This window comes from Rhineura floridana, chromosome 10 (genome assembly GCF_030035675.1).
Source record: "Rhineura floridana isolate rRhiFlo1 chromosome 10, rRhiFlo1.hap2, whole genome shotgun sequence".
Taxonomy (NCBI): domain Eukaryota; kingdom Metazoa; phylum Chordata; class Lepidosauria; order Squamata; family Rhineuridae; genus Rhineura; species Rhineura floridana.
This window is the reverse complement of record NC_084489.1, coordinates 17,719,664-17,747,554: the sequence shown is the minus strand read 5'-3', so window position 1 is coordinate 17,747,554 and position 27,891 is coordinate 17,719,664. Positions and strand designations below refer to the sequence as shown.

Genomic DNA, 27,891 nt, shown 5'->3' with positions numbered 1-27,891 from the left:
AGCAGAGCTTGGAAAAGTTACTTTTTTGAACTACAACTCCCATCAGCCCCAGCCAGCATGTGCTGGCTGGGGCTGATGGGAGCTGTAGTTCAAAAAAGTAACTTTTCCAAGCTCTGCTACAAGTCAATTATAGAGCAAGTGGCCAAATTCTTGAACTTGGCTATTCGTATTAAACCATTAACGATTGATAGTCTCCAAACCAACTGTGTGTTATTTGGTCCTTTGTAATTAAAAAAAAAGTTATTATTGCACTTATTTATATATATTCCATTTATATTTTTTTAAAATGAGGTTGTAATACTATGTTTGTATCTGATGATTCAATAGTTTGTTGACTATAATAAATTTTGATTTGATTTACCAGGCAATATGCACAGTGATTTATACAATCAGAACTAAAATGATGGCTCACATTCATGATATTAAATCATCCGTGCAGATGCAAATAGCATCAGATACCAAAAATCAGGGTGTGCCGACAGGAATTATATAACAGAACAGTCCTTGTTTAGATGATTCTCCACTGCAGATAGATTTCATTATTACTAAACATGCTAATTCACATCATAACAATGATTCACATCATAACAATGGGAGAGATGGCCATCACTACAAGGAACAAACTTGCAACAGAAAAATGAATTGCTTAATTACAATGAGACATCATGGGCACCTACATATTAATAAATACCCTGCTGCTGTGAAGCAATAGAAGCTTTTGTGAAAGTACATGCATTTTAAGAAGACAAACAGAGATTGGGATGCAGATGCATATCATACTAAAACAGTTGAAAACATAATCCCCCTCTGCCTAAACTTTATTTTTTAAAAATGTGATGCATAATTTTTTACTTGCTATTTTATCCATGGCTTGATTATAGACTTTGGTATTGGTTTGGTATGTTCCTTTTCTGTGCTGATATCACAGTTAATTCTTACAATTTAGCATCCTGGGTTTAACATTAGGAAACAGGGAACAGGAATAGTAAAGTTTTCTTCAAAATGTTGGGCAAGTAAACAGTTGCCACACACTCATTCATCCTGCTCTTATATATTTTTGGGCTACCAGGCTCTTTTATCATCTGGATTAAAATTGTTATGCTTGATAAAAATATTGAGCCTGACTTATTAGGGTTTGCCCCTGAGCCAACCTTCAGTTTTAAGGCCTTGCAGCTATTCTTTTTGTGTGTCAGCTTTATCTCACCTTATTTGGCCCAATGTCTAGGCACATTTCTGGATTGTGTTAAACCTCCTCATGGGATTGCATCACCATGGGGAAGGATTTCCCACCCTGTAAGCGCAGTGCCAAGGCAGCACTAGTTATCTGGGTAACTATGCGACCATCAGAAGCAGGTGGTATGGCGAACTATGCTGGGAGATGTGTTGTATTGTGGGGGATGGAGGTGGGGAGAACAAGATTTGTAAATAATGCAGTGTTTCCCCCAGAAATCCCATTGATTCAGTGGGACTTGCTACCAAGTAAAATCTGCACAGAATTGCAGCCCAAAAGAGTTTGATGACCTTCTAGCCCTACCACTGGCTTTACAACAGATATAAACCTGACTTTCCAACAATCTGATCAATCTGAGTATGCCGAAAGATGGAATTGTTTTGGTGAGTTCTGGAATGCATGCTATGGAAATGGAAGATTGGGAAGATTTTTGTAATGATAATAAATTTACAGAACACAACAATTCAGAAAAACAAAATACTATGCTCTTAATACAGGGTCTCCCAAAGTTTCGAAGTTACATGCCAGGCATACTATCCTGATGGCGTGCATCAAAAGGGCTTTCACTTGCCATACTACTGATTTGAATATCTTATGATATATCTGAACCCAGAGCTTTTTTTGTGATGGAACTCATCAGTACAGAGTACTAGCACCTCTGTTTTGGCTGCTCATGGCAACCATTTGTGCCGGAACTCACAGCAGTTTTATCAAGGTATAAGTACTGACACCTCAGTTTTTTAACCAAAACAAACACTGACTGAACCTCCCTAACAACCACTTAGAGGGCTTGCTCCAAGATTTGTAGGTCCTTGAGCAACTTCCACTAGTGTTGTAAATAACGTAAATTAAGTGTGACATGTTCCTAATAAACATGTCAAGAATTGTGATGCACACTCTGTTGTTGGCAGCATGGTTTGCTCCAAAAGGCTTGAACAGAAATAAGTTCCACTGAAAACAGTAGTCCTTACTTCTTTTTTATTTATCTAAAAATATTTATGTTGTGTCTTTTAGGGCATTGCTCTCCCAAGGTGGCACACAACAAAAGATGATTAAAATGAAATATGTTTGAGTAATAAAAACATAAGAAAAACATTGAAAGAAAGGAAGACCAAAACAAATGAGTCTTCTAGGCACATTTGACATCCTGTTCTGAAGGGCCTTTCATAGTGTTGTAGGAAAGGAGTTCCACAATCGTGGAGGCACCACTGTAAAGGCTGTATCCTTTCTGCTTTCCCCTTCTAAATACAATTTTGAAATGTGTTTTTATTGCCTACCTATAGAAATAACTCTAAATTTTAAATTTTATTTTGCAACTGATCGCAAGAAACAGTACAATTAGTTGTGCTAGAGTACCTTCTAAAATCAAGTGTGTTTGCTGGAACTTGTTTTTTATTATTATTATTATTACAAACGATCCTTTTATTCAATTGAGGACTAGTTTAAAAAAACACATTGTCATAGGAACTAGATCTCTTCAAAACTGCATTCCAAAGGCATTGCCAAGGTTGTTTTCATGCTTAACTGAAGATGAGAAAGCTTATAAATATGAAATGTTATGATGTTCAGCTTCTCATTGGAATCTCAGAAATTCTATAGTAATACAAAGGTAGCATAAATGAAAAAGGGTTAAAGTAAATATTTAGAACATTTATAAATCAGATTTGTAGCCTAATGTTCCTCCAAAAAAGAGGAAGGGCTGTAGTTCAGTGGAACAGTATGTATTTTGTACATAGAAGGTCCCAGGTCCAATTCCTGACATCCCCAGATAGGACTCCTGTAGACAATGCTGAGATAAATACTCTGACTTTCCATACTGTACAACAGCTTTCTAAAGCTGGTTTAAGAAATGTAATTTATTTTTTATCTCGAATATGTTGAATATTGCTGATTATGAGGTTTTTGGTTGACAAATGTTGCTTAGGATTTAAATGCAAAAAGGAAAGTTAATCTTTAACATGTTTCTCAACATGACTTTTGAAATTACATTTGCTATAATCGTCATAAAAATCAGAATGGCTATTGAGTTTGTTTTTATATATTTGTATCTGTTTTGCATATTTTATGTTTTTGTTAGTGTACTTATACTCTTTTTTTGAGGACTGCTGTTATACTGCTGTTTGAATCCCCTTTGTACTTTTGCCTTCCTTAACACATGATGGCTAAATTTGATTAACACAATATCCAACAAATCATTTGATTAAAAAATGATTTGCATCCAATGCCATAAGAATAACTTTATTTTCATTTGAATATATCAGCCACACTTCTTACATCTTAAAATCCACAACAGATGGAGAATTTGACTTATCAAATATTGGCACTGAGGTACTACAGACAAAAAAAAGAGGCAAGCTCTGGTGCCGAGTAAAATTTATTGTAGTGCTCTATGCATTTCGGAAATACTTTCCTTCCTCAGGAGCTAAAAACATTCAAACAAACTCAAATTAATGTCGTGGAGACAACACCATGGTCTTAAACATCAGAGGAGTACTTTTAGAGACCACAATCTGTATAAATCACTTAAAAAACATTTAACAATTTTTTTCATTATAATATATCCCTGATCATTAACGTCAGACTAGCATCTTGTAAAACCATACTGTATGGCTCAAAGTAAACAGAATTTTATAATAGCCATTACAAAGCAGCTTAAACATAAAACTCTCTCATCCCCCCAGAAAAACACAAAGACATTGCCCTGTACTGACCTGTGGAACTATATTTCCTTGGCTCTGTCAAAGCAATGCAAATTCTTTATCCAAGCCCCACACTGAATACAAACCAAACTTAAAGACTACTAGTATACTAAGTATGGATGAGTGAGTTTTATGTTTAAGCTGCTTTGTAATGGCTATTACAAGATTCTGTTTAATTTGAGCCATACAGTATGGTTTTACAAGATGTTAATTCCAGGTAAACATTCTGATGTTAATGATCAGGGATATATTATAATGGGAAAAAATTATAATATTATAATGGGGAAAAAATTGTTAAATGTTTTTTAAGTGATTTATACAGAATGTGGTCTCTAAAAGTACTCCTCTGATGTTTAAGACCGTGGTGTTGTCTCCACAACATTAATTTGAGTTTGTTTGAATGTTTTTAGCTCCTGAGGAAGGAAAGTATTTCCAAAACACGTAGAGTACTACAACAAATTTTACTCGGCACCAGAGCTTGCCTCTCTTTTTTGTCTCCAGTTTGGTGCTTGTTCCCTTTTGTTCCTGTCATTTTACTGAGGTACCATAACCATGAACCATGCTGTTGCTAGATGCTGCTGACACTTGAGACCAGTGTTTGAAGGCAATATGTTAACAACAACAACAACAAAAATACAGTAACATTTGTCCAAATTCTAGATCCCAAACCAGAATGATGCCTGGCAGAGAACAGAGCTCATAAGGGTTTGAAATTAAAAAAAATTCCTATGAGGGAGAGGGTTGTACCAGTTTACTTGTTTCTTTATATACATTGTATTCTTGAAAATCAGTAAAAACATTAAAAAATAAAATGTGAAATAATTGGTAAGATGGTATCTCGCATTTATGCAGGTCTTCAGAACACTCTCATAGCCAATGTTTACCTGGAAATAAATCACACTTGATTTGTAGTGTAATCCTATGCATGTTCACTTGAAGGATGGAGTTATGGTGTTTTCTCCTAGGTTAAGCATGCACAGGATGCACTTTGATTTGACAGGTCTTGTTGAAAATTACAGCCTCGCACAGCAAATTCAGTGTGGTTTCCTCCTGTGTAGGTGTATTGCAGCTCCCCAGGAATATGAACCTTCGTTTTCCACAAGGGCAGCTGAAGTCACTACACTTCAGTGGCTCTTTTAAAAGCGACTGAACATCAACGGGTACGCTTGTGTGGCCAAGACATCATTATCGGCTTACAGAGGACGAAGTGAGCTCTAGCCCATGAACACTTATACTAAGGCTGCAATCCAGTACGTGTCTTCTCAGAAGTAAGCTCCATGGTTTAATGGGACTTGCTCCCAGGTAAGTGTGTATTGGATTGCAGTCTAACTCTTTTCGTTTTTAAGGTGTCTCAAGGGACTTGGTTTTTCTGGACGGCTACCCTTCTGGACGCTGTCGTTGCAATTAAGTTCGAAAGGCTACCCTTCTGGACGCTTTCGTTGCAATTAAGTTCGAAAGGCTACCCTTCTGGACGCTTTCGTTGCAATTAAGTTCGAAAAACTCCTGTGAAGTAAATTGGGTGATGATTGAGGCTGAGAAATGCAATGAATCATGTGGGCCAAGGAATGTTTTAGATCTAAACTCACTTGTCCCACAACTCAGTGCGGCTCTCAAGAGTTCTAAGGACCTGAACGCTGGTGTTAATAACGGCTGAACGAACTCCGAAAGGGGCACGCACGCGCACTGTGAGCACAAGGGAATGAGTGGAGCCTGGGAAGTAAATAAAAAGCTCTTGGGCGGGGTTAGGAGAGCACCTTTGTGAGGGGCGGGGCCAGGTTGCTATGACTAGGCGCGTGACCATGACGCTGCTGGTCTGAGGAGGCCATAGAGACTCAGAACTTTTGCGTAGATCCCGGAAGTGAGTTGCTACTGCGGCTGAACAGTGTGTGGCACTCTGAGTGAGCCACTGAGTAAGGGAAGAAAGTAAGTAGAGGGGGGGTGGGAGGAAAAGGCGAACGACTCTTAGCGGGGCGAGGAAGATGGCGTCGTTCATCACTGTGCAGCTGAAGAAGGCCTCAGAGGTGGACTTGGCGAAGCCTCTGTGCAAGTTCATCCAGCAGACGTACCCGGGTGGGGAGTCTCAGGCCGAGCACTGCCGCGCCGCCGAGGAGCTCAACAAGCTGCGGAAGAGCGCGCTGGGACGCTCGCTGGACAAACACGAGAGCTCGCTGGAGACCCTCCTAAGGTGAGGAGGTGGGAGGGGTGCTGGTGGAGGAGGAAGTCAGGAGGGAGGCAAGCTGAAGCTGGGAGGGAGGCTGTGGGCGGGCCGCACCCCTCGACCGATGACGGTGAGCGAGCCAGCCGTTGAGCCTCTGCCCCAGGCCGCCCCCTCGCGGCGGAGGTGACTAAAAGGTCTTTGCGAGTGGGCAGGGAAGGGGAAGTTGTGGATTTGAGGGTCTCTTTGCCGAGGAATGTCAGTTGCTATCGTACGTTCAATATCACCCTTTTAAAAGCAGCATGTGCTCCGGCATATCTAGTCCGAAATGGGTGCCATTCCGAGTCTGTGCTTTTACTGTAATCGCTAATGCCCCTACTCTGGCTCCGGTTGAATGAGTGAGGCAAACCTATTTTTATCATGTCTTGTGCCCTCTCAGAGTGGTTAAAGAGTGATGGAAAGCCTTATTTTGTTAAGGGTCTATAGTGCGTAGTTTTTGGTTGATGACAAATATCCTAATGGGGGGGTATGCATGTTTACTTAGAAATGACCCATTATGTGTAGTGGGGCTCATTCGCTAGTAAATGTCCTTAGAATTGGAGCCAAAGTATATTCATAATCTCTTTTGTTATTCTGCTCTTCCCTGCTGTAGTCCAGTTCAAATGCCTCTTGAACTGGGTTTGATTATGAGGGAACTTGTTAACCTTTGTGGAAGGCATGAAATATGATTACAGATGGAGAATGGGTAGAAAGAAAATGGGAATGCTGGAAGTGTTAAGTGAAGGAAGTTCTGGGTGTTGTGTAGAGCCTTATGCTTTAGGGGAAACTGATCAGGAAAGCGATGGCTCTTACACAAACATCTTTCATTTAGAGTAACTCTCTGCCCTGTGAAACTCTGGACTTCGGTTTTATTAGCTTACCTTGTTTGAAAACACTTATTCAGAAAGCTACAAAGCTGATTAATTCTGCTCCATTTTGCAAATTGAGTGGCATACTAAGGGAAGTCCCTTAAACTTTTTGATAGGCACTTTTTTCAGCAGCTAGGAGAACTAGTTTTTCTGCACAGTGATTTGATAAACTGGCCAAGACAAGTAACTTCAGTTGTCCCCAGTTCTACAATATAATTTTAAAAGAATCAGATTTAAATGAAGCAAGAGTTTATGTATGATAATTTCATTAAAAATTAGGATGGACTGACAAATCAATTTCTCATTTTGAAATTTATATGAGCTAGCATGCATTCTGACTGGTTGATCTTAATAATTAAAACATACTGGTGTGCAGCAAAACAGTATTTTTGTAACCTAAAGGATCATTCAAAACCTTTTGCAATATAGTCTGTATGCCTTTTGTACTGCAGAATTGTTTGCCTCTAGCCAAGTCATATACATATGCATAGCTATTAAGGGAGATAGCTTGAAGTCTAATGCTCCTATGTGCACTTATTTGGAAACAAGACTCACGACATGAAAGGGAACTTAATATTTTAGTAAACATCCATAAGATTGGGTCTTAAGAAGTGCCTAGAAGTAAGGACTCGCAGTGACTGAGCAAGATGGAAGTCCAGTTTGGATGATCATACCTTGGCTTAGACAAGATATGAATATGTCTTTTGCTCACACATCTCCTTAGTTCCTCCCTTAACGTGAACCACAGTTAAACTGGAAAGTCACTAAATTTCATCCAAACCAGAAAACAAGGCTTATCACCTTCTGAACAAGTCAGGATATTGAAGTAGAGCATGGCTTCTTCTGAAGCTGGTAACCATAGTTTCCTGGATTTAGTGAAATGAGAAATTATGGTTAGTTAATGACTTCTAGTTTGTTTAGGGAGGAGCAAGAATACTGAGTGTGCAGGCAAAAAGCTTGCTCATATCTTGGCTTATTAATAACTTTTCGAATGTAGCTCACACTAGACCTCAAACAATAATATAATAAAATACACATAAATACGACTTGCAAAAACATCAGTGGCAACACAGCATAAAACCATTGGAAATGTAGGCAGATTCAGAGTTTTTATACCATGTTTTAAAGATTGATGCTTAGTATAATTGAAATATTTTAAATAATGGATTTTCTTGATTTCTTTTAGATTGGTTTTTATTTTTCTGATAAAAACACTTTACCATAGAATAGATACCAACCACTACTTGCAGGCTATGATAGCCATGAAGCAAACTTAAGTGTGCATAGTTAAATGCTTGGAATGATCGCTGTGATCTCTTGATATGCTTTGTTTAATCACAATACATTAGCTAATGATAAAACACCGAAGACTATGTAATTGTGTTGAAGTAATTTAACACAATTTTTCTCTAATAATGAATGCAGGAAGCATTCTTGTGGTTTATAGAAGGCCTTTAGAAAGTTGTGTTTGTGAAGCAACAAAGTCCAGCCTTTCTGAAACGCATTAGCCTCAACAGCAAAGGGGGGACCACTTGAGTACTCGAGTACACTCCTAATCTAAACAAATTTTATCATCTTTATCACTATTTTTATTAGCTTTTGAAAGCCCAGGGTTTTATTCACATACCATTGGATTGAAATCTAAGGTTTTACAAATGTTTTATAAATATGTTTTATTGTATGTTTTCCATGTTGGTACTTACATTGTAATGGCCATTGGCTAAAAACAATAACAATAAAGACTAATAAGTCCAGTTAATTACTTTTTCTGAGTGTGGGCTTATTTCTTCCTAGAACCAAACATAAGCAGCTGTACCCAAAGGTAAACGGCCACTCCAGAAGATACCACTGAATGAAGATATTTTTGACCCTGTCTCCTTACTCAGCAACCAGTTAGGCTGGGTAAAGAGAGCAGATTGCTATTATACTATTTGGTGGTGTCTTTTGAACTGGCAGCTTATCTTCAGGAATTGGGTTGTCGCACCAATTCAGCCCCTTGATGCTGCTGTTAGATGTCAGGGCGGTGTGTAATAAATCATCTCACATTCACAACTTGATCATGGATGAAAGGGCAAACATGGTGTTTTTTTTACCAAAACCTGGGTGGATGTGCTGGGCAGTTCTGTGCGACTCACCTCTGTGTTCTTAGGTCCTCTTTACAGCACCAGCTAGGAGGAGGAGGTGGTAGTGGTGGTGGAGTTAGCCCTGTAAAGGACTTCCTAGTGTTTGTTGTTGAAACCTAAGGACAAGGGCAAGACTTGTTGAGCTTACCACCTTTGATCTCAACCCTTGCCCTGTTGGGTTGTGAGGTTTAGGTGGGGGACAGAGTTGTTTTAGTAACCTTCTGTTTGCTGTATGTGGGTCTGTCCTTGAAGACATTTTTGGAGACTGCAGCTGGAGCAAAATGCAGTGGCCAGGGTGCTGATGGACCTCTCTGCATAGGATCTTATAACACCTTCCCTTAAAAATCTGCACTGCCACCTGTTTGTTACTGAGCCCCATTCATGGTGCTACGTTTAGAGCATAAAACCCTAAGTGGAATGTACCATTGGTATCACCTGAAGGGTGATTTTCTCAGGTAGACTGGCATCATGTGGGTTATAGCTCCACCTAGCGTCCGAAGGCTAGAATGGATTGAAGTCAAGACCTGGGGCATCAAGCCCCTCCCACTCCAGTTTCATTCGTGACGAGACCGAAGTGAGATATATCTGTGAAAACAAAAATGGCCAACGGGCCTACCAGCAAGGAAAACATTGTCCCAAATAATAGCCTAGAGACTAAATACACTTCAACAGTTTGAAAAGGGTCTTGACTTGACTAACTAGTTTAAATAGTATAACTCTGAAGAGTGAGAATTTGAAATATACAAAATACCCAGAAAAACTCCAACAGGGAGGGCCATGATGTCAGTCTACCTGAGAAAATCACCCTTCAGGTGATACCAATGGTACATTTTCCTCAGGTAGCCTGACATCATGTGGGATGTACCAAAGCAGCCCCAAATAGGGAAGGACCGCCCCTTGATTACTTGTCATACAGAACCTGTTGGAGCACATGGCTCCCAAGGAGACATCGGCAGAAGCATAATGGTCTATCTTGTAATGTCCTGTGAAGGAATTTGGAGTACACCATACAGCCACTCTGCAATCTCTGCAAGAGGTGCATTGGTAGCGAAGGCAGCCGAAGTGGCTGCTGACCTAGTTGAGTGCGCTGTTATATTACGAGTCACTGGCAGCTGAAGTGACTCATAGGCCAATGCAATGCAGGCACGCAATCAAGAAGATAATGTAGAACTGGCCAGCCATGTCCCCAGATTACGAGGGTGAAAGGATACAAACAGTGAATCCGTTGATTGTATGTCCTGAGTTCATGACAGGTAGGTCTTGAGGGCCCTCAGGACATCTAACGAGTTCCAGGCCTTCTCCAGTGGATGGACAGGATTTGGACAGACCGAGGGAAGAACCATGTCCCGGTTGCAGTGGAAATCTGAATAAGCCCTCGGGCGAGAAGACGGGTCTAGACATAATATCACTAAGTCCTTATGGAAGATGCAGAGGTCCTGCTGCTAAACATCAAAATGAGCCTGACAAGGCTGCATGGAAATTGTAGGAGCTGATATCGCCCAGGAAACTGCAGGAAACAAGTTCCCCAGCCCCCTAGTTCATGACGTTATTCTGCTAGACATCATTTACCAACGATAAATGCAACACAGAAAGTCTGAGGTTCCTCAAAAGGATATACAGAGATAAGGAGGGCTACACTCAGAACTAAGGCTAATGCAATTCGACTAAATTAGGTCCGTGGAGGAGGCACCGGGTTGAACCACTGTTGCCCCTGGAAGAGGCCTGCTAGTTCAGGCTCAAGGCAAAGGTGGGAAAAACCGATATTGCGGTTAATGCAAAAAATCGGACATAATCCCAGCCGAGGAGTATGCTCACTCTCTGGCCAAGCTGGAGAAACAGCTGGACCCCTTGCAGTAAATAGTATGAATTCATCAGGAGAATGCTACACCTTTGTCTGTGCCAGGAGACTGAGTAGCAAGCTGGGCCCTGTCCCCAGGATCTAAGGGGAAAGGGTAAGCGTTTCCAGAGTCAGTGGATAGACTGAGAAGCGTCCACCATGTTCCACAAGGAGCCCCAACACCAACCTTGCTGCCCAGATGCAGTGGTGAGGAGGAAAACTAGAGGTTCCAAGGTTGGCTTATACTCACCGTGGGACCCCCTCACCTACCTTAAGGTCAATGTACACCTTGCGTGGTTCAGACTGCAAGTCACATTCATCCCCGCAAAATTCCCGCTGACGCAGGCTAAGCAAAACATGGAAGCGACAGCTGCTGGAAAGGCTAGCGCTGAAAATCACTGACTGCTGCTGAAGGTGCTGCTACGTAGTAGAGCCATCTGAAGAAATGGCTATAGCTGTGCTGTTCCTAAATAACGACATTTAGAAACCCAACACATGGTTATCTGGCCACAAATATGCCCATACAGAAGAAGGAAGCCAGACCAGACCAAATAGCAACCTCCATAGAGGAAGAGAAGCGGAATGGTGACACCCAAAATGACCCCAGCACAAAAGTGTGGAGGTCTGGTCTTTAATGAACTAAAAATGCAGGCAAAGGCTGGAGTCGTGAGGCCAGAAAGGGCCCAACCAAGTGACTCTGAATGCAGCCTAACCAAAGAGAGCTGCCCAAGGGTGATAATAGCGAGCTCAAGCAGCCCGGCAGAGGCAGCAACCTGCCTCTAATTAGCTCCAAAAACCAGTAAGGCAAGCACACAAGCACCTCAGTAGAGGGAGCATTGCCTCACAAATCAGCCCAACCACCCACCACCGAAAGGGATGTGGCAACCTCTGAGAGCCAAACAATTGCACTCAGTAGGGAGGGGCATTGAGAGTGTCCTTCCGCACTGGTGTAGTTCCTGGCCTGACAGGCACTGTGGATACTTATCATGGCTCGAGAGACGAAAGGGCAAATACCCAGCGGAAAGAGACAGTGAGAGTGTTGTGCTGCACTGGTCTTAGATCTGGCCTACCAGGACCGTAGATAACTTATCCTGGTTCTGCAGCAGCAGCAGCCCGCTTGTCTGGATATGTCAGCAGATTGGAAACTTTGCCAAGATGCTCCATGTAGACAACAAGTGCACATAGAAGATGGGATCAGTTAACCTTTGAACATAGCCCAGAGATGTATCCCAGGGCAAGAACATAGAAATACCATCAACTACGGTCCAAGGCAGGTACTTGTAGCCAAGAAGCGCCTCTAAGAACCAAAGTGATTGCACACAGTGGGAAGGAGCAGTGAGTCCGTCCTTCCACAGTAGTCTTAAATCTGGGACACTGGGGAGGTGCGGTGAGAGAGTCCCTCCTCACAGTGTTGCCTGTGATCTGATAGGAACAGCGAGGAGCTCCTTACGACTCTACAGCAGCAGTGGCCTGCTCGTCTGGATATGGCTTTCATGCCTGAGTAGAAACCTCTGACATGGACTCACTGGAGGTGTAGGCAAATAAGAGGACAACCAGTCAATCTGCCCACCGAAATAGTAGAAGAGACCTCCGCCAGGTCTGGCTAGCTACCAGCCCAAAAGGGTGAGAGGTGATTCACTTGATATAGACTCACCTGTTGCCTGGGCTGGTCCACACTCACGTGTCATCTGGCCTCATTAGAAAATATGCACTCGAGTAAGCGTCTGGCCACTGATCTCCCGTCATATACACGCACAAGGCAAGAGTTGCGGTAGATGACCCCAGCAAACACACAAAGGTAGGAGGAGCGGTATGGAGAGAGGCCAGTACATGCACACAAAGGAGAAGATGCAGGACTGCTCCTGTTTTTAAATGCTTCGTTTTGTCGAAAGCCTTGGAGTGAAGCCAGGAATGCTTGTGGTTTGTGGCTTTGTGCTGCGCTGGGGCATTGGGGAGGATTTGCACTATGGAGGCTAGGTTCCAAGAGAAATAGTCTTGATTCAATATGACACCAGGAGAGATAGATACATGCACACAATGGTGAAGGTGCGGTATCGCTACAGAGCACTATATAGTCAGTTATTAGCAGGCCCTTTCGTAGTCTAATCGGATCTGGATATGGTCATCTAAGAGATCATCCAGCCACATCATAGAAGCTCTAGAGGAGATGAGAACTGCAGCAGAGCCTGAATAGCTGACATAGTCCCGTGATTATGGCAAGGACAGAAAAAACAACATGCCTGCAGCGGGCAAACCCATTCTTCCTTGGCCAGTTTGTCGATGGGATCTGGCACAGGAAGGTAGTGATCTGTCAATCTTGTAAATTTCAAAATCTTGGTCCCCTACACAGGGGGAATAGCAGATTCAGTCTGGAAAGTTTGGAGACCTAAGGTATCCAAAACTCTGCAAGCGAGGGGCAGATAGTCGGCCATATGAAAACAGGCAATAGGACGCATCCTCCTCCAGTACTGAATCATCACTTCACTCACCTCCCTCGGCTTGAAGAAAAAACGAGGGATCCTCTGAACCGGTAGTCCCATCGCCAATCCTGCCTCTAGCGACCTCAAAAGGATTTGGTGAGGGTGGTGGATGTACCTCACTGCAGTCACAATGTCTCATAGCGCCAGAATGTCTTTGCACATTTTGCTGGGGAATGGACTGGCCTGTGACCCTGACTGCACTTGTGAGAAGAAGCTCAGTAAGTCCTGCAACTGTGGGAGAAACTCAGGGGACAACTGCAATCCCAGATGAGGGGCAAGAGCGGCCATCTGAGGATCCGAGGTCACTGACTGCGCTTGGCAGAACAGAGGCTGGTGCCTTTGTTGAGACAAATTAGCAGTGGTCTTATCAGACCGGAGAGATGTATGAGCCCCAGTTGATGACATGGGTAGAGAAGGACAGTTCCCAGCTGGTTGGCTAGGGAACCCTTCAATACGTCCTCAGATGAACCGGCAGGTGAATGAAAGAGGGCTGTTAATCTGTCTTGGTCAGAGCCTCTGAAGTTGGGACAGACATGTATCGTGCTTTCTTGGCAGCGGTGTGGCTAGATAAGTGTGTGGTTTTAGCGACAGCCTTGGAATGAAGTCCGGGTTGCTTGTGCTTAGTAGACGTGTGACGCCCTGGGGCCTTACACAGTTGCTGTGCCCCTGTAGCATGAGCTGTCTCTGTCTGTTGATCTGCCACCATATACACACACAAGGTGGGGTGCGGTATATAACACCAGCACCTCTTCGTACACGCCACACAGATGGGGGAGAATGTACGGTGTATATCACCAACATACACTGCTGTACACGCCCACAGGTGGGGGAGAATGTACAATATATATCACCAACACACGCTTCAGTACATGCCCACAGGTGGGGGAGAATGTGCAGCCCCAAACGCACTGTAGTAAATAGGTAACAGGAGAGGTGCAGTGCAGTTACTGTGCAGATAAGCCATGTGAAGAGAGAGGTCAGTACATGCCCACAGGTGGGGGAGAATGTACAGTCCCAAATGCACTGTAGTAAATACGTAGCAGGAGAGGTGCTGTGCAGCTGCTGTGCAGATAAGTCGTGCAGATAAGTCGTGTGAGGAGAGAGGGCAGTACACGCCCACAGTACAGTCCCAAATGCACGATGCAGCAGTGGTGTAGTCAATCTGTACAGTCCCAAATGCACAGTGCAGCGGAGGTGTGGCCAAACTGACTTCTGTACATGCCCGCAGGTGGGGAAGAATGTACAGTCTCAACGTGCAGTTGCAGATGTGGGGAGAGAGTCCTGTAGAGATGAGCCTTGTGCCGGATTTTTCTGTACTTCATGGTTAAGTAAAAAGACTTAGAGACCCTGACTAAGTCACTCCAAGCAAAGTCACTGAGCAAAAGAGGAACAGAAAGGGCGCGAAAAAAGGGCAAAACAAATGGTGCCCGCTGAAAAGGGCGGGAAACTTGAAAACAAAATGGTGGCCGGGAAAGAAAAAGGAGCAATAGCGGTCCAAAAACGATCTCCGCGTGCTTTTAATGGCTGCGGAGGTGCTAGGCAACAAGTTGGAAAAGGAACCGCAGGAGCGAGCTTGAACGCACCGCGTGGTAATGCTGCGTGTAAACTTTCAAAGCCTCAGTAGCAAGCCGGGGGGGGGGGAATCCTCTAACGGTCATGGCTGGCTTCCAGAGGCTGCCAATGAGCTAGAGAAGAGGAGCCGTAGGAGCGAGCTCCATGCTGCTGCGTGCTGAAATAGCTGCAGAGTCTCCAGCAGCAAGAGAGAAACCGCTGCTGCCTCCTGGGTGACCAAAGAGCTGGCGGTAAGGGGAGCAAGCCGCAGCAGCCTCTAGCCGTGAAAATATAAGCCGCTGCTGCCTGGGAGAAAAGGAAGCTGGCGGTAAGGGATGGAAGTTTGCAAAAGGGAGCCGCAACCACGACTCCCTGCCAATGCTCGTCTCACGAGAGACATATGAGCCCAGAAAAGGGGGGAATGGCAGCCGCCGGAGCCCCCATCAAAGGGACTGAGGAGGGGCAAGAAATATTAAAAACAAGTAAGAAAAAACCCCAAACAAATGTCCCAGGTAAATAAAAACAGTGAAAGAGGGAAGGGAACGGAAGGACAAAGAAGCAATCAGTCCTGCACACTTAATCACTCAAAACCCACACTAAAGCTATACCAGGAGAATCCAAAAGCCTCCGACGAAGGCAAGAATGAAAACTGGAGAGGGAGGGGCTTGATGCCCCACATCTTGACTTCAATCCATTCTTGCCTTCGGACACTAGGTGGAACTATAACCCACATGATGTCAGGCTACCTGAGGAAAATCGAACCCCGAAGGAGTGCCTTTTCCCTTTTTGACCTGGCTGGATGTTAAGATCAGCTGGAGTGACCTTTCTGATAATATCATCTGCAAATGATGTCAAAGGAGCTGTGATCTTCCTTGAGGCTTTCTTAGCAAGATACTCCAGCTCTGGAATGCTTTCCCATGATGTCTGGTTGGCACCTCCATTATTCATCTTCTGGTGTTGACTGAATATCTTTCTCTTCTGAGCACTTGAAGTATAATTTTTATTCTGCCTGGAACTTCACTGGAACAGTTTAAAGACACATTAGTTGTTTTATTTCTTACTTGCATATTTCTTTTTTGGCTGTACTGTACTTTAAATTGTTACCTACACTGAGATTATTTCTGATGAGGGGTGGGATGGAAATCTTTTAAATAGAAATTAAGCAAGTAAATAAATAAAATATGTCACTTAATAGTAAGTAAATTAAAAAATGATGTGATAAAATGAGAGCTAATGAGGAACTTACTTGCACATTCATTGAAGTTAGCACATACTCTGTTTATTCGCATAATTTATACCATGTTTAGTCAACATAGATTGATATTCTCAGATCAGCTAACATAATAATAAGAAACAAAGTACAATTTAAAATAATAATATAAAGCATACAAACTAAGGCTGAAACCCTAACCTTAATTACCTGGGAAAAAGCTCAATTGAATTCAGTAGTACTTCTGAGTAGGTATGGTTAGGATTGTGCTGTAATATAGGAAATTAAAACAAACTAAAGCAGCAATGGCCAATTTAAACAGATGACAAAATCAAACTGCTCTAAATTAAAGAATGCATACATTAGTTCTTAAAAGCTTGGGGAAAACAGAAATTTGTTTCTTGGTGCCCAAATGATAGTAATGAGATCCATAGGTGGGCTTCCAAAGGTGAGGAGCCGCCACAGAAAAGATTGCCACCCACTGCACTGTAAGGGGCAGTGGCACCCAGATAAAGGTCTCCCTGGATAGGTTTATATATGGAAGGTGTTCCAACAAATATCTTGGTCATATGCAACATAGGACTTTTAAGTTTAATGTTGTAAGCTGCTTTGAGACCTAGAAGGTGAAAAGCAGAATATATATATTTTTTAAAAAATAAGGTTATAACCAGCATTTTGAATTGAGTTTAGAAACTCCCTGGGAGCCAGTGGAGTTGTTTCAGTAGAAGCAAGATATGATCTCTTCACATGATCGTTGTTAGCAATGTTTTTAATTGCTTTATTTGAAAAGATTGCATTGAAATTAATGCTGCTGTGTAATGAAAATTCATAAAAGGAAGGGATTGAAGCCATAGTCCTGTTCCTTCACTTAAGCAATTTAGTGACTGATTTAAAAATTGGTTTTAGTGGTAAAAAGGTTCTAACCCATGTAATGATGTTGCTAAAATACCTGCACAAAGCTAAATGGGTATCTATGAGGTATCTGCATCTAACCTAAGTGTTTAAGAAATTGGAGGCCTGAGGTCTAAGACTTTAACAGTTTATTTACATGCTATGGAGAAATTTAGGGTTGCCATAAGTCGTAATCGACTTGAAGGCACATAACAAAAATGGAGAAATTTGTAGATTGCATTGAGTGAATGTGTATTTGCACTTGTAGCTCTCTTACGCAGAACAGCACATGATACCAGTACTGTACCATAATAAATAAAACATGATGGATGTAGCTTGAGCCTCCATGTATGGTTGTGGAAGATGCTCAGTGTGGGTGACTGTTGTAGAGTTTATCTATTTCCCAAGAATAAGCTCACTAATATTGTCATATTCTAAATGGCAGTTTTATTGCCATTCCTCGGTGATTCCTTTATTGCATATCAAAAGAACTTTTAGTGTTGCTGAAGAGCAGAGCCTTCATGTCTCTCCACAGTTTTTGGTCACCAACCATCATAGAGGAGGGACAAAGTCTAAAGGCAACTGTGATCCCCTTAGGAACTGCGCAAAGCATCAGCTTTGAGTTCCTGTTGAACTTGCTTTAACATGTCATGGAGGGGTTTGCCTTGTGCCTCTTGAATTTTGATTACCTTCTGTTTCAGGACAAGAAAATTTGGCATCTTAATAGATGAGGCATAGCAACCAAAGCAGTTTATGAATTCATAGCTTATATAGGACTTCCAGGTCTAAGACTAGTTGGAGAACATTGCATTGTTGGTGTCTCCTTTATTTCCATCTATAGGCACGCCTTCATAAGCTGTGTTAACTTTTCAGAAGCGTTCTAGAGTGCTTCACAGGTATTGTAGTTATTTCCTAATATGAAAGGGTTTCTACAGTTGTGGGCCACTTTGTGACTTTTTATAAAGTAAATGTCACTATTAATCTTATGCCTGCTTACTTATTTATTTCAGATACTATGATCAGCTATGTTCCATAGAGCCAAAATTTCCATTTTCTGAAAATCAGGTAATGCGTTATTTCTCTTAACACATTATCTTGCTATAAGATTAAATAGCCAGAAAGAGGGCAGTCTGGAGTATGAAATTGCCTTTGAGTAGATGGCAGTTTCTAATCATGTGTATAAGATTGTGATGACCTACGCTTTGAAGAGCAATAGCAACTATTTTATAGCTTTTGAAATGTGGGCTTGGAAAGACTACTGGAGCTCATTGATTTCACAAGATATTTGAGCAGATACTTAAATGTCTCCCACTAAAATTAATAGGAGTCCAAAGAGCTTAACTTTGCTTAAAAATGCCTGTAATTATTCATTTGGAAGGCTGCAAGTCCAAATGTGCTTGTGCTAAGAGAACAGACTGATGTAAATGGAGCTCTAAATATGTTCGTAGCCATCTTTCTCTGTCAAACTGTTGCTCTTTTCAAAGGTTTCTATGTTTTCCTTAAAATTTACTACTTATTCTGACCTTGAGAACTTTTATTTGCATTTGACGTGTATTTTTCCTTAGAGAAATGTGTATTTCTCCTTTTTGGAGCATCTGCATCAGTCTCTCCCAATTTGGTGCCCTACCGGTAGTGTTGGACCACAACTCTCATCATCCCTGACCATTGGCTTTGCGGGCTGGGGCTGATGGGAGCCGGAGCTGGCCTAACAACATCTGGAGGGCCCAAGATTGGGGAAGGCTGATCTATATCTTAAAACTAGAAATTAACTTACTCTTATCATACTTTCAGATCTGTGTAACCTTTACCTGGAAAGATGCTTTTGATAAAGGGTCACTCTTTGGGGGATCTGTCAAACTTGGTAAGTTACTATTATGGAAATTAAATCACAGTAAATTTGATAGTATTGAGATACAGAAAAACAAGTGAAATCTAATCAGCTTTCCAATTTATTATGTTTCAATCAGCATTTCAGAACTCGTAATATTTGAAAAGAGAAGTATCTTTATATTGACTAGCTGGCAGAGTTCAAGAAGGGGATTCCTGAAAGTGTAACTCCACATAAAGAACAAATGCCCGTGTTCTGTATCTCATATGGCATCAAAATGTCACATGTTCAGATCTCTTAGACTGCATGGATAGTATGCATGTTATGTGAGATTTCAAACCAATTAAATATGCATAAGATATGCAAACTAGTAATAAACCCAAGCTTGTGATTTTTTCAGGTGCCCCTTTTTGCTGAATTAGTTGTCCAGTAACATGCAGTCTGATCCTTTGCATGTTAATTTGGAACTATGTCAGTGGAGTTCAATAGAGACTTACTGTTTAGTACATACATAGGTTTGCAGCTTTGGTATCTGCTAGTTACCCCTGCAAGAAATAGGAATCTTCAGTAAACTTGAACTTCTGTTTTCTTGCCCGTTTAATATTTCATGAACAAGTAAACTTCTGTTACAGAATATTAGTTAAGATTTTTTTTAAAAAAGTTGTATTGCAGGCACTGTTTTTATTAATTAAAATGTATAGCCTGTCTTTGGTATCAAAAGAGATCTCCAGAGTGACATACAACAATCATATTTTAAAATGACTTCACACACAAAATCAGATCAACAGCAAAAGTATAATAAATCAGCATAAAATCAAAGGAGGAAATAAAAATTAACCTCAAACCATATTGAAACAAAACACCCAAATATCAATAAAGAGGAGGCCAAATGAGCCTTCCAGACTTAAGAGTTTTAGAACCACAAAACCAAAAGACCCACCTCCCCACCAACTATAACTCTGACAGCAACAAGACATGGAGCAGCATCTGTATTCATTATGTATGTGGCAGGAAAGATCATGTTGGAAAAGGCAGCCCTTTAAATATCCTGGTCCCAAATCATTTTGGGCTTTTAAATGTGGTCTCCAGCACTTTGAATTGTATTTGGGAGCAAACTAGATATTAAATACTACTGGTTTTGGCTTTCCAATGGTATTGCCTAGAACTAGCTTTATAGATCACATCAGCACATTCACTGGGACACACCTGTTAAAAAAACAACAAACTTATTTTAACTCAGATATACTTCACGATTGCATCTTACTTGTAGGTACGAATGTTATTTTGTGGGTATACTTTGTTTCAGCTCTAGCAAGTTTGGGCTATGAGAAGACTTGTGTGTTGTTCAATTGTGGAGCATTGGCTAGCCAGATAGCATCTGAACAGAATCTTGACAGTGATGAAGGACTGAAAGCTGCTGCTAAACATTATCAGGTATTTTTTTCTTGCTATTTAATAGATTCTTGAAATTGCTAGTAGTTGTGTTGAAATGTGGGCTTTGTATCTTTGATTCTATACCCAAAAAACTTCAGTTTCGCTGTGGGCAGAGAATTTTCAGTATCAGGCAAGGTGATGAGTAAGGTGCAGTGGATTTATTCAATTTCAAACATGGGAAACCTAGTTTTAAGTTGTACCTTAGCCATAGGTTAATTGTTAGGTCTAAGGCACCATGCTACATTTCAAATTTATTCCTGTTCATATAGGGAACCAGCAGTCCAACTTAACTAGGAAGCAATTCCCATTGAAAGGATAATTAGAATTACATGTGCTCATTTATCCTTGGGATATGACAGAACAGTCATGTATTAGAAGCTACCCCACTCCACTGCATGCTGTTTTTGAAAACTGAGGAAGCATATACAGCAACTATCACGGCAACTGTGTGCATAAGCCGCCTTCTGCCTGATGTTCTCCAGATGCTCGTGATTTTTGCCCAGAATAAGAGCTCCATTGTGCATAATGGTGTAATGTTAAAACGGATTACAACTAGCCTTTTTTATAGTATCTGCCTAAGAAGTATGTCTAATTTGAATGTTTGATAGTGATCTGTGCTAGAAACGAAATAACATCTTTGTATATAAAGTTTTGTCGTCTGGCTTGTGATGATCTTTTAGATAATGTACTGTTGAAGACCTGTTTAATTTGTAAGTTATCCATGGCTGCAACCCACCTGGCACACAGGTAACTCATATTCCACTCACTTTGATGGGATTTAAGCAGCCTAATGTGTGCAGAATTACAACCTTAGAATTTTTAATGTTAGCCTGAATCAGTCTTGCTCAAATACCTTTTGTACTAAATGCAGAGCCTTAAACATGCTATCTACATGATCATTGTGATATCAGACATGCGTCTTTAATAAAATCTTATTCTCTCAAGTTTGCTAGTGGTGCCTTCCAGCATATTAAAGATACCGTCCTCTCCTCATTAAACCGAGAACCTACAGTTGACATCTCCCCAGATACAGTTGGCACACTAAGCCTTATCATGCTGGCTCAGGCTCAAGAAGTCTTTTTTCTAAAAGCTACCAGGGGTATGTAATATTCTACTTGGAATTTAAACATTTCAAATGTGTATTACTCAGTCAGTTACTGTGATTGAGAATGTTCCTGATTTCTTTTCAAAATATAAGTTTGTCTGAGGAAGATAATTTAAACTGCAGTTTAAATTTTTGTGGCACCAGAGTTATTTGTCAATTTGTGTGTCTTTAAACCTACCACGTTGAAGGTTTAATGTAGATGCTTGCTTCTGCAGAAGGAACATACCCTACCAAACATTTGAAATAGTATGTGTCAAGAACCGCTGGCCCCAAAACCTGAGGACCAGAGTCTTGTTGGTGTGGTAGGTGCCAAAAGTCTAGGGTAAAACCTAGAGGTAGAAGCTGCCACCACTGTTTAAGTCCAGCCAACTTGGGTCAGGAGTCTCTCAAGCTGTAGTCCAGGTGTTAGTTGAGATTCAATAAAACAAGAGCTAAGGGTCAGGCTCTCTGTACTCTCTGGGCAAAAGTCCCAAGCTCCAAAAATGTTACTAAGTCTCAGTTTGACCAAGAGGCTAACGAACTGGTTTAGTACCAGAGTTCAGTTCCATGAAAACCCACCAAAATTAGAGGAGGCAGATTTATTAATAATTATTTAAAAGTAGCCTAAGAAGAATCCCACCTGTATACCAATAAGAAATATAATTATACAAGGCTATTTAAAGTATAGAAGTATATTTAGGGCTAGCTGGCTATCTTTCCAGAACTGGAGGGTATGTGATATTTCACCGGAGAGGCATCTGTTCCCAGTTAACAGGATCACCATAATGGCCTTGAAGTACAGCTTGTGCGGGATTACACAAGAGCAAGGATGAGATCATGTTTAATTAGCAGGGAAGAAACTTTCCACATAGGCCAACTCTACTCAGGCGTTTGGTTCAGCAAAGTGGCTTCTTTGCTCAAAGAAATCTTTTCTTGACAGTGTTCTTCAGAAGTACAGAAAAATCTTTTTGTACAATTCCAAGATGCTTTTTGATGCTGGAGTAGCTTACAGGAGCACTCCTATGTCTATACATACAATATAAATGTAAGTGTTGCGCTGTGCAGCTTGCAGCTTTACAGATAGGTGGCACTAAGAAAAGTGCAGCATGAACACTTGTGCCTTCTTGTCTGCACGCTGCTTGCGCTGCCCACTGCTACCCATCTCAGCAAGCAGTCGGTGACGGTGGCAACCTTTGAGAACAGGTGGGCTAGGTGGAGTGGTCACCGTGTGGGTGGTGTGCAGCCTAGGCATGCAGTTCGTTTGCAGCAGTGGCAGCAACCTGGGTGGGTGAGTGGAAGACTGGTGTGTGGCCTAGGTAAGCTGGAGCTTGTCCAGGGCAGCATGGGGCAGTGGAGGAATAGGCAAGTGGGTTGGGGAGGGGAGTGCTAGAGAGGTTGGTGGGGGTGTTGGCACCCAGAACGAGTGGGGAGCAGAACCCCCCATGGTTTTAAAAAAAAAGTAATCTAAGAAACTGCCTTGATATGCACATGAATGTTAGAACAAGAGAATAAGTACATGCACTATCTTTAGCCTTTATAGTGGAAGTAAAATACCTTCACACAAGTAGTTTCAGAAAATTACTTAGAGCAGTGTTACTAAGGATTTCTGATCCAGCCTCCAAAGGACTGATTTACTCCACTGATTTGTATGGGCTTCTTGCTATTATATATTCCATTGTGGCTTCCACCATTAACATTTTGCAGCCTCATCTGCTGTCACAGCTAAGAAGCAGCTACTTTGTCTATTTATCTTTAGTAATGTAGAAATGTTGCCACCTGATGTATTTCTTTGATATTTTACTTTATTTATGGGCTCCTGGAAGGAAGGGTGGAATATAAATAAATAAATGTATACATTTATATCATTTGTGTTTGTCTTTTTACAAGGCAGCAAACAAAACAGTAGAAGCAATAAATAAAATCTATCGGTAACATACACATGGTTACAAACAGCACACCAACTGCAGTTTTGGAGTTGGCCTCTTTTTATTTAGATAATGTTTTTCTGAAAGTTTAACAAAATTGTTGGGGGCTGGTAGTTTTCAAAAGCATTAACATTCAATTTGTTTCATAAGTGTGGGAATAGAAAGGATCATTTGCAAAGCAGATTTGAGGTCCTATACTACATATAGCTTCCATACAACAGCCTAGTGAACACTTTTAAGAGAGATCACACATTCCCACCACATTTTAATGTGATCTTCCTCTCGTAAATAAAAGTACCATCTCAGCTGCTGTTTTCCAAACTTAACATTTGTTCAATGGCTTTTATATTTTATTTTAGATAAAATGAAAGATGCCATCATAGCAAAACTTGCTAATCAAGCTGCTGATTATTACAGTGATGCTTTCAAACAGTGTCAGTACAAGGATAGCTTACCCAAGGTTAGTAACTTTATAGTGAAAGCTGCTTATGAAGAGAGGGAATTTTAGCTGAATTTTGAAGAATACTACATGGATCCAGTAAATATTTATTAATTGTTAATAGATTTAGGAAAGCACATGGATTCATTCCAACTTGTTGCTTCCACATTGTATCCACCAGATAGCATTTCTGATTTTATTTAACTTTAACATGGGATGTTTCTCTCTTGTTCTCTCTCTGGAAATGTGATTTTAATTCCTAACTAAAATGAATTCAGACTAACATGCTTCCTAATGGAATTCATGCTTCTCTTTACTGTACCATTCTCTTACACAACCAAGGAAACTGATCTTGGGATAGGTTTGGTGGCAGTATGGGTGTGTTGTTGCTTGATTGGAAAATAGGAAATAAAAGCAAAAGTTCTGTTTTAAGCTCTCTCTTTCCAAAATTAGCTGCATTTGCATTCTCAGTTATTTGATTAAAGGTTCATCTCTAGTGTGTATAAGGATCATCTTTCCTTTTGGATGTAGACACTCAGAATATTTTGATTTTTATTGACATTTCTTGTTTTCTCTTACTTGGATTTATTTTTAAGGGTGAAGATATAGTTTTATATCACATGAAGCTTTTGATAAGAGACCTTGCTGACTTGGATACTAATACTTATATTTTCAGAAAGGCTGTGTTATTAGGTTAAACAACACTCCTTTTCCTTGATGTAGTTCCTACTTGGCTTTATGTGTAAAGCACACTTTTTATTTTAGTTTTATTTTGTTTTATTTTATTTTAGTGAAAGGATAGGAGGTTGCTGTTCCTTTAAATGCATTTCATAGTCAGCACAGGTGGGGCAAGCATGAGGAACTCATACAGAATGGACCTTGGAATACACGCTTTTGAAGACCCATCTGTCCCTGTTAAAATAAGCTCTCTGGACATATGTGAAAATACTTGAAAATAAGTACTTTACTTGAAAATAAGGCCTTTATTAGAGGAGTTCTGCTAACTGATTAGTTTAAGGTTACTAACCAATTAGGCTAGTTTAGTTTATACTACAAGTTGAGTACATATTATAGTTCCTTTGGTGTTCTGATGGTGTTCCTGATGGTGTTCTGTGGCATTAGATTTTTGTGTAGCTTTAAGCATTTTCTGGTCTCTGGTATGTAGTTCAGTAAAGAGCCCTAAATGTTGTATAAGAACAAGTAGTTGCCATGCAGAAAAATAAAGCTGCATGGATACATGTATGAACTGGCCCACAGATCTGTGAACCTGGTAATAGACAAGAACTGGCTTGTCATAATTTAAGTTCTACATGCCTCCTCTGTGTGATCTTATACTGGCTTATGTTCATATGTGGAATACAGTAGGGCCCCACTCATATGGCGGGTTACGTTCCAGACCTCCGCTGAAAAGCGGAACTCCGTCAATAAAATGGCACCCGACGACAGAAAAATGCCGTAAAAGCAGAACAATCACCGTATGAGTGGGGTCCTACTCTAATTGAAAGCTGCCATATTAGCTGAACGCCGAAATGCGGGGCCCTACTGTAGTTAGTTAGTATCCCTCCTGTACTTTCTCATTCACATTTGCATTCTTAATCCTTTGTAAAGTAAGCTTGCTGCATCTTGGAGTGAGTTAGGTAAACTGAAATCCCAAACAAATTTAAATGTCCCAAAATTATGTTTATTCCGAGCTATACTCATGCTTCCACCAAACTTAATCCATATAAAGTCACATGGGTGTCCGCAGCTTCTCATGTCTTAACCTTTCTAAACCATTAACTGGGTGTCTCTAATGTCTTGTTCTTCTTCCTCTTTCTTCCTGCATCCCATGTTGTCTGTGATGGTTTATGTGGTTGGACTTTCCCCTGGTCAGTATTTTTATTTCCAGGAGGTGTTTCCTGTTCTGGCTGCTAAACACTGCATAATGCAGGCCAATGCAGAATACCATCGGTCGATATTGGCAAAGCAACAGAAGAAATTTGGTGAAGAGATTGCAAGATTGCAAGTGAGTAACTTCATTTCCTTTCTGGAATCCTTTCTAAATTATTATTATTATTATTACTATTACTACTACTATTAATTAATTAATTAGATTTATATCCCACCCTTCCTTCCAGCATGAGCCCAGGGCAGCTCTAGCTCTAGAAACATTTTAGTACATAAAAATTTAAATATTTTTCTGAATTATTTTCTCTCCAGATTTTTTATTGTTTTGCATCAGTTGGCATTAAGCAACTGATTTCAACTTCATGATTGAATGGTGCAACAATCTTAACTAATGTGTGTTTCATTTTGACAGCAAGAATTAACTGATAAGTCTGTAGGGTACAAAGCTGGCATTTATGTATGGGAATTGTTAACCTGAAAATTCCTCAGACACTTTTTACATTCAGACTTATATTATTGCATCTGACATAGCAGCCGTCGCCCTCAACCAGAGGCTTTAGTCCGATGGATCATATCTTCCAGTCTGCTAGGGAGGTTGTTGATTGCTGCTGCTCTTACTACTATTATTTTCATTCTCATGATCAGTACAAGGTGCTGCAATCCAGAGTGCTCTTATTAGTAAGTCAGTGAGACTTCTCAGTAAACATGCTTCCTGTTTCTTATTCCTGAAGACAATGATCTGTGAGGTTTATCTAGTGCCCAGATTGGCAGTGGAGTGGGCAAAGTCCTCTGCCTGCTCAGCTAGGATAAAACAAACTGCAAGTATATTACAAATAAATGTAACAACTTATCCACAACCAAATTTAACTAGTCCTCTTGCTTGTTAGTGATATAGGAGGAGAATGGTCCATGGCAGAGACAGATGTAGGCCTCTGGTCGGACCCCTGGAGATGGCTCTTTAATCCTGTTTAAGACCAGTCAAAGCATCCCCCCCGTGTCTCTTGAAGCCCTTTCTTGAGGTTTAGGGATGTCTCATGCTTACCTCGTCTATGCCAGAATCAATTTCTTATATAAAAACACAATCAAGCTGTAGACAATGCATAGCATGCTGTATTCTTCCATTGTCACTATGAAGGATCCAAAAGCTTGGGATCCCCTGACTAATCAAGATCCTATAAGAAATTCTTTCTCAGCCATGTTAACTGGCGTCAACAGTAGTCCGTATAGAGCCTTTATACATAAACAGTGTTAATCAAATGTGGGAACGAGTGTGTGAGGATATTCCAAATTACATCATAGGCTAGTCTGTCCTTTAAGTACATTAGACTTGTGAAACATTAGACTCGTATCTGTTCCAGTTATATCTCAGCTCTAGTCTGATGCTACAATTTAGCATCCTGAGGTAGTGTGGCAAACAGGAAGGTGTAGGACAATGATGCCCCAGTTTTTCTGCGTCAGCAAGCCTTCTGTTTTAAGGTGGAAGTAACTTTCGTTATTCCTAGTGGCTTCAACATTGACATGGAAACAAATATAATGTGAATAAATGTGTGTACATGTACTCTTCGTTTTATAATGCCAAGCTTTCTGTTTTTTATGCTTTCACTTCCTCCCAGAAAAACCTGGATTCTGTCTGCTTTCTGCAACAAATATTTTGTCTTTCAAAATGATCCTTGAGCATAATAAGAATAATGTATTTTGGAGATATTATGAGGGCTTGAGGATTTTTTAAATTGAGTATTTGTTAGGAAATATGGTCCAGAAGTGTGTCTCTCTTTTGGGAAACAGCTTAGCTATTTAACTATGCTGTCATTTAAGGTTTCAGTCCATTGTATGTCTTTTAGATTTTGCAGATGTTTATAGAAACTAAGTGTTAATTTCAGCTTTATTTTTAATTTAGCATGCTGCCGATCTAGTAAAAACAGTGGCATCTCGCTATGATGAATATATAAATGTAAAAGACTTGTCTGATAAAATCAGCCGTGCACTTACAGCTGCTAAGAAGGACAATGACTTCATCTATCATGACAGAATTCCTGATCTTAAAGATCTAGAACCTATTGGAAAAGCCAGTCTTGTGAAAGCTACTCCAGTTGCTGTCCCTCTGAGTCAGAAATTTACTGGTAAGCATCCTTCTTACTGCGGTCTTAGCATATAATATGACCAACAATACCATTCTAATTCTTGGACAAACGTTTTTAGATTTGTCATC

At 40.8% G+C, this 27,891-nt stretch overlaps 1 protein-coding gene across 1 annotated transcript in view; it reads left to right on the top strand.

The window, feature by feature from the left end:
* The first annotated feature begins 5,679 nt into the window (after positions 1-5,679).
* The window catches only part of PDCD6IP (programmed cell death 6 interacting protein), a 39,992-nt gene continuing 17,780 nt past the window's right edge, over positions 5,680-27,891 (top strand). The window contains exons 1-8 of the mRNA XM_061586506.1: positions 5,680-6,115; positions 18,096-18,150; positions 18,877-18,946; positions 20,220-20,347; positions 21,293-21,446; positions 23,716-23,816; positions 25,684-25,800; positions 27,580-27,802. Coding sequence (XP_061442490.1) covers positions 5,910-6,115; positions 18,096-18,150; positions 18,877-18,946; positions 20,220-20,347; positions 21,293-21,446; positions 23,716-23,816; positions 25,684-25,800; positions 27,580-27,802 — 1,054 coding nt within the window. The 5' untranslated portion in view covers positions 5,680-5,909. The remainder of the gene's footprint in view (positions 6,116-18,095; positions 18,151-18,876; positions 18,947-20,219; positions 20,348-21,292; positions 21,447-23,715; positions 23,817-25,683; positions 25,801-27,579; positions 27,803-27,891) is intronic.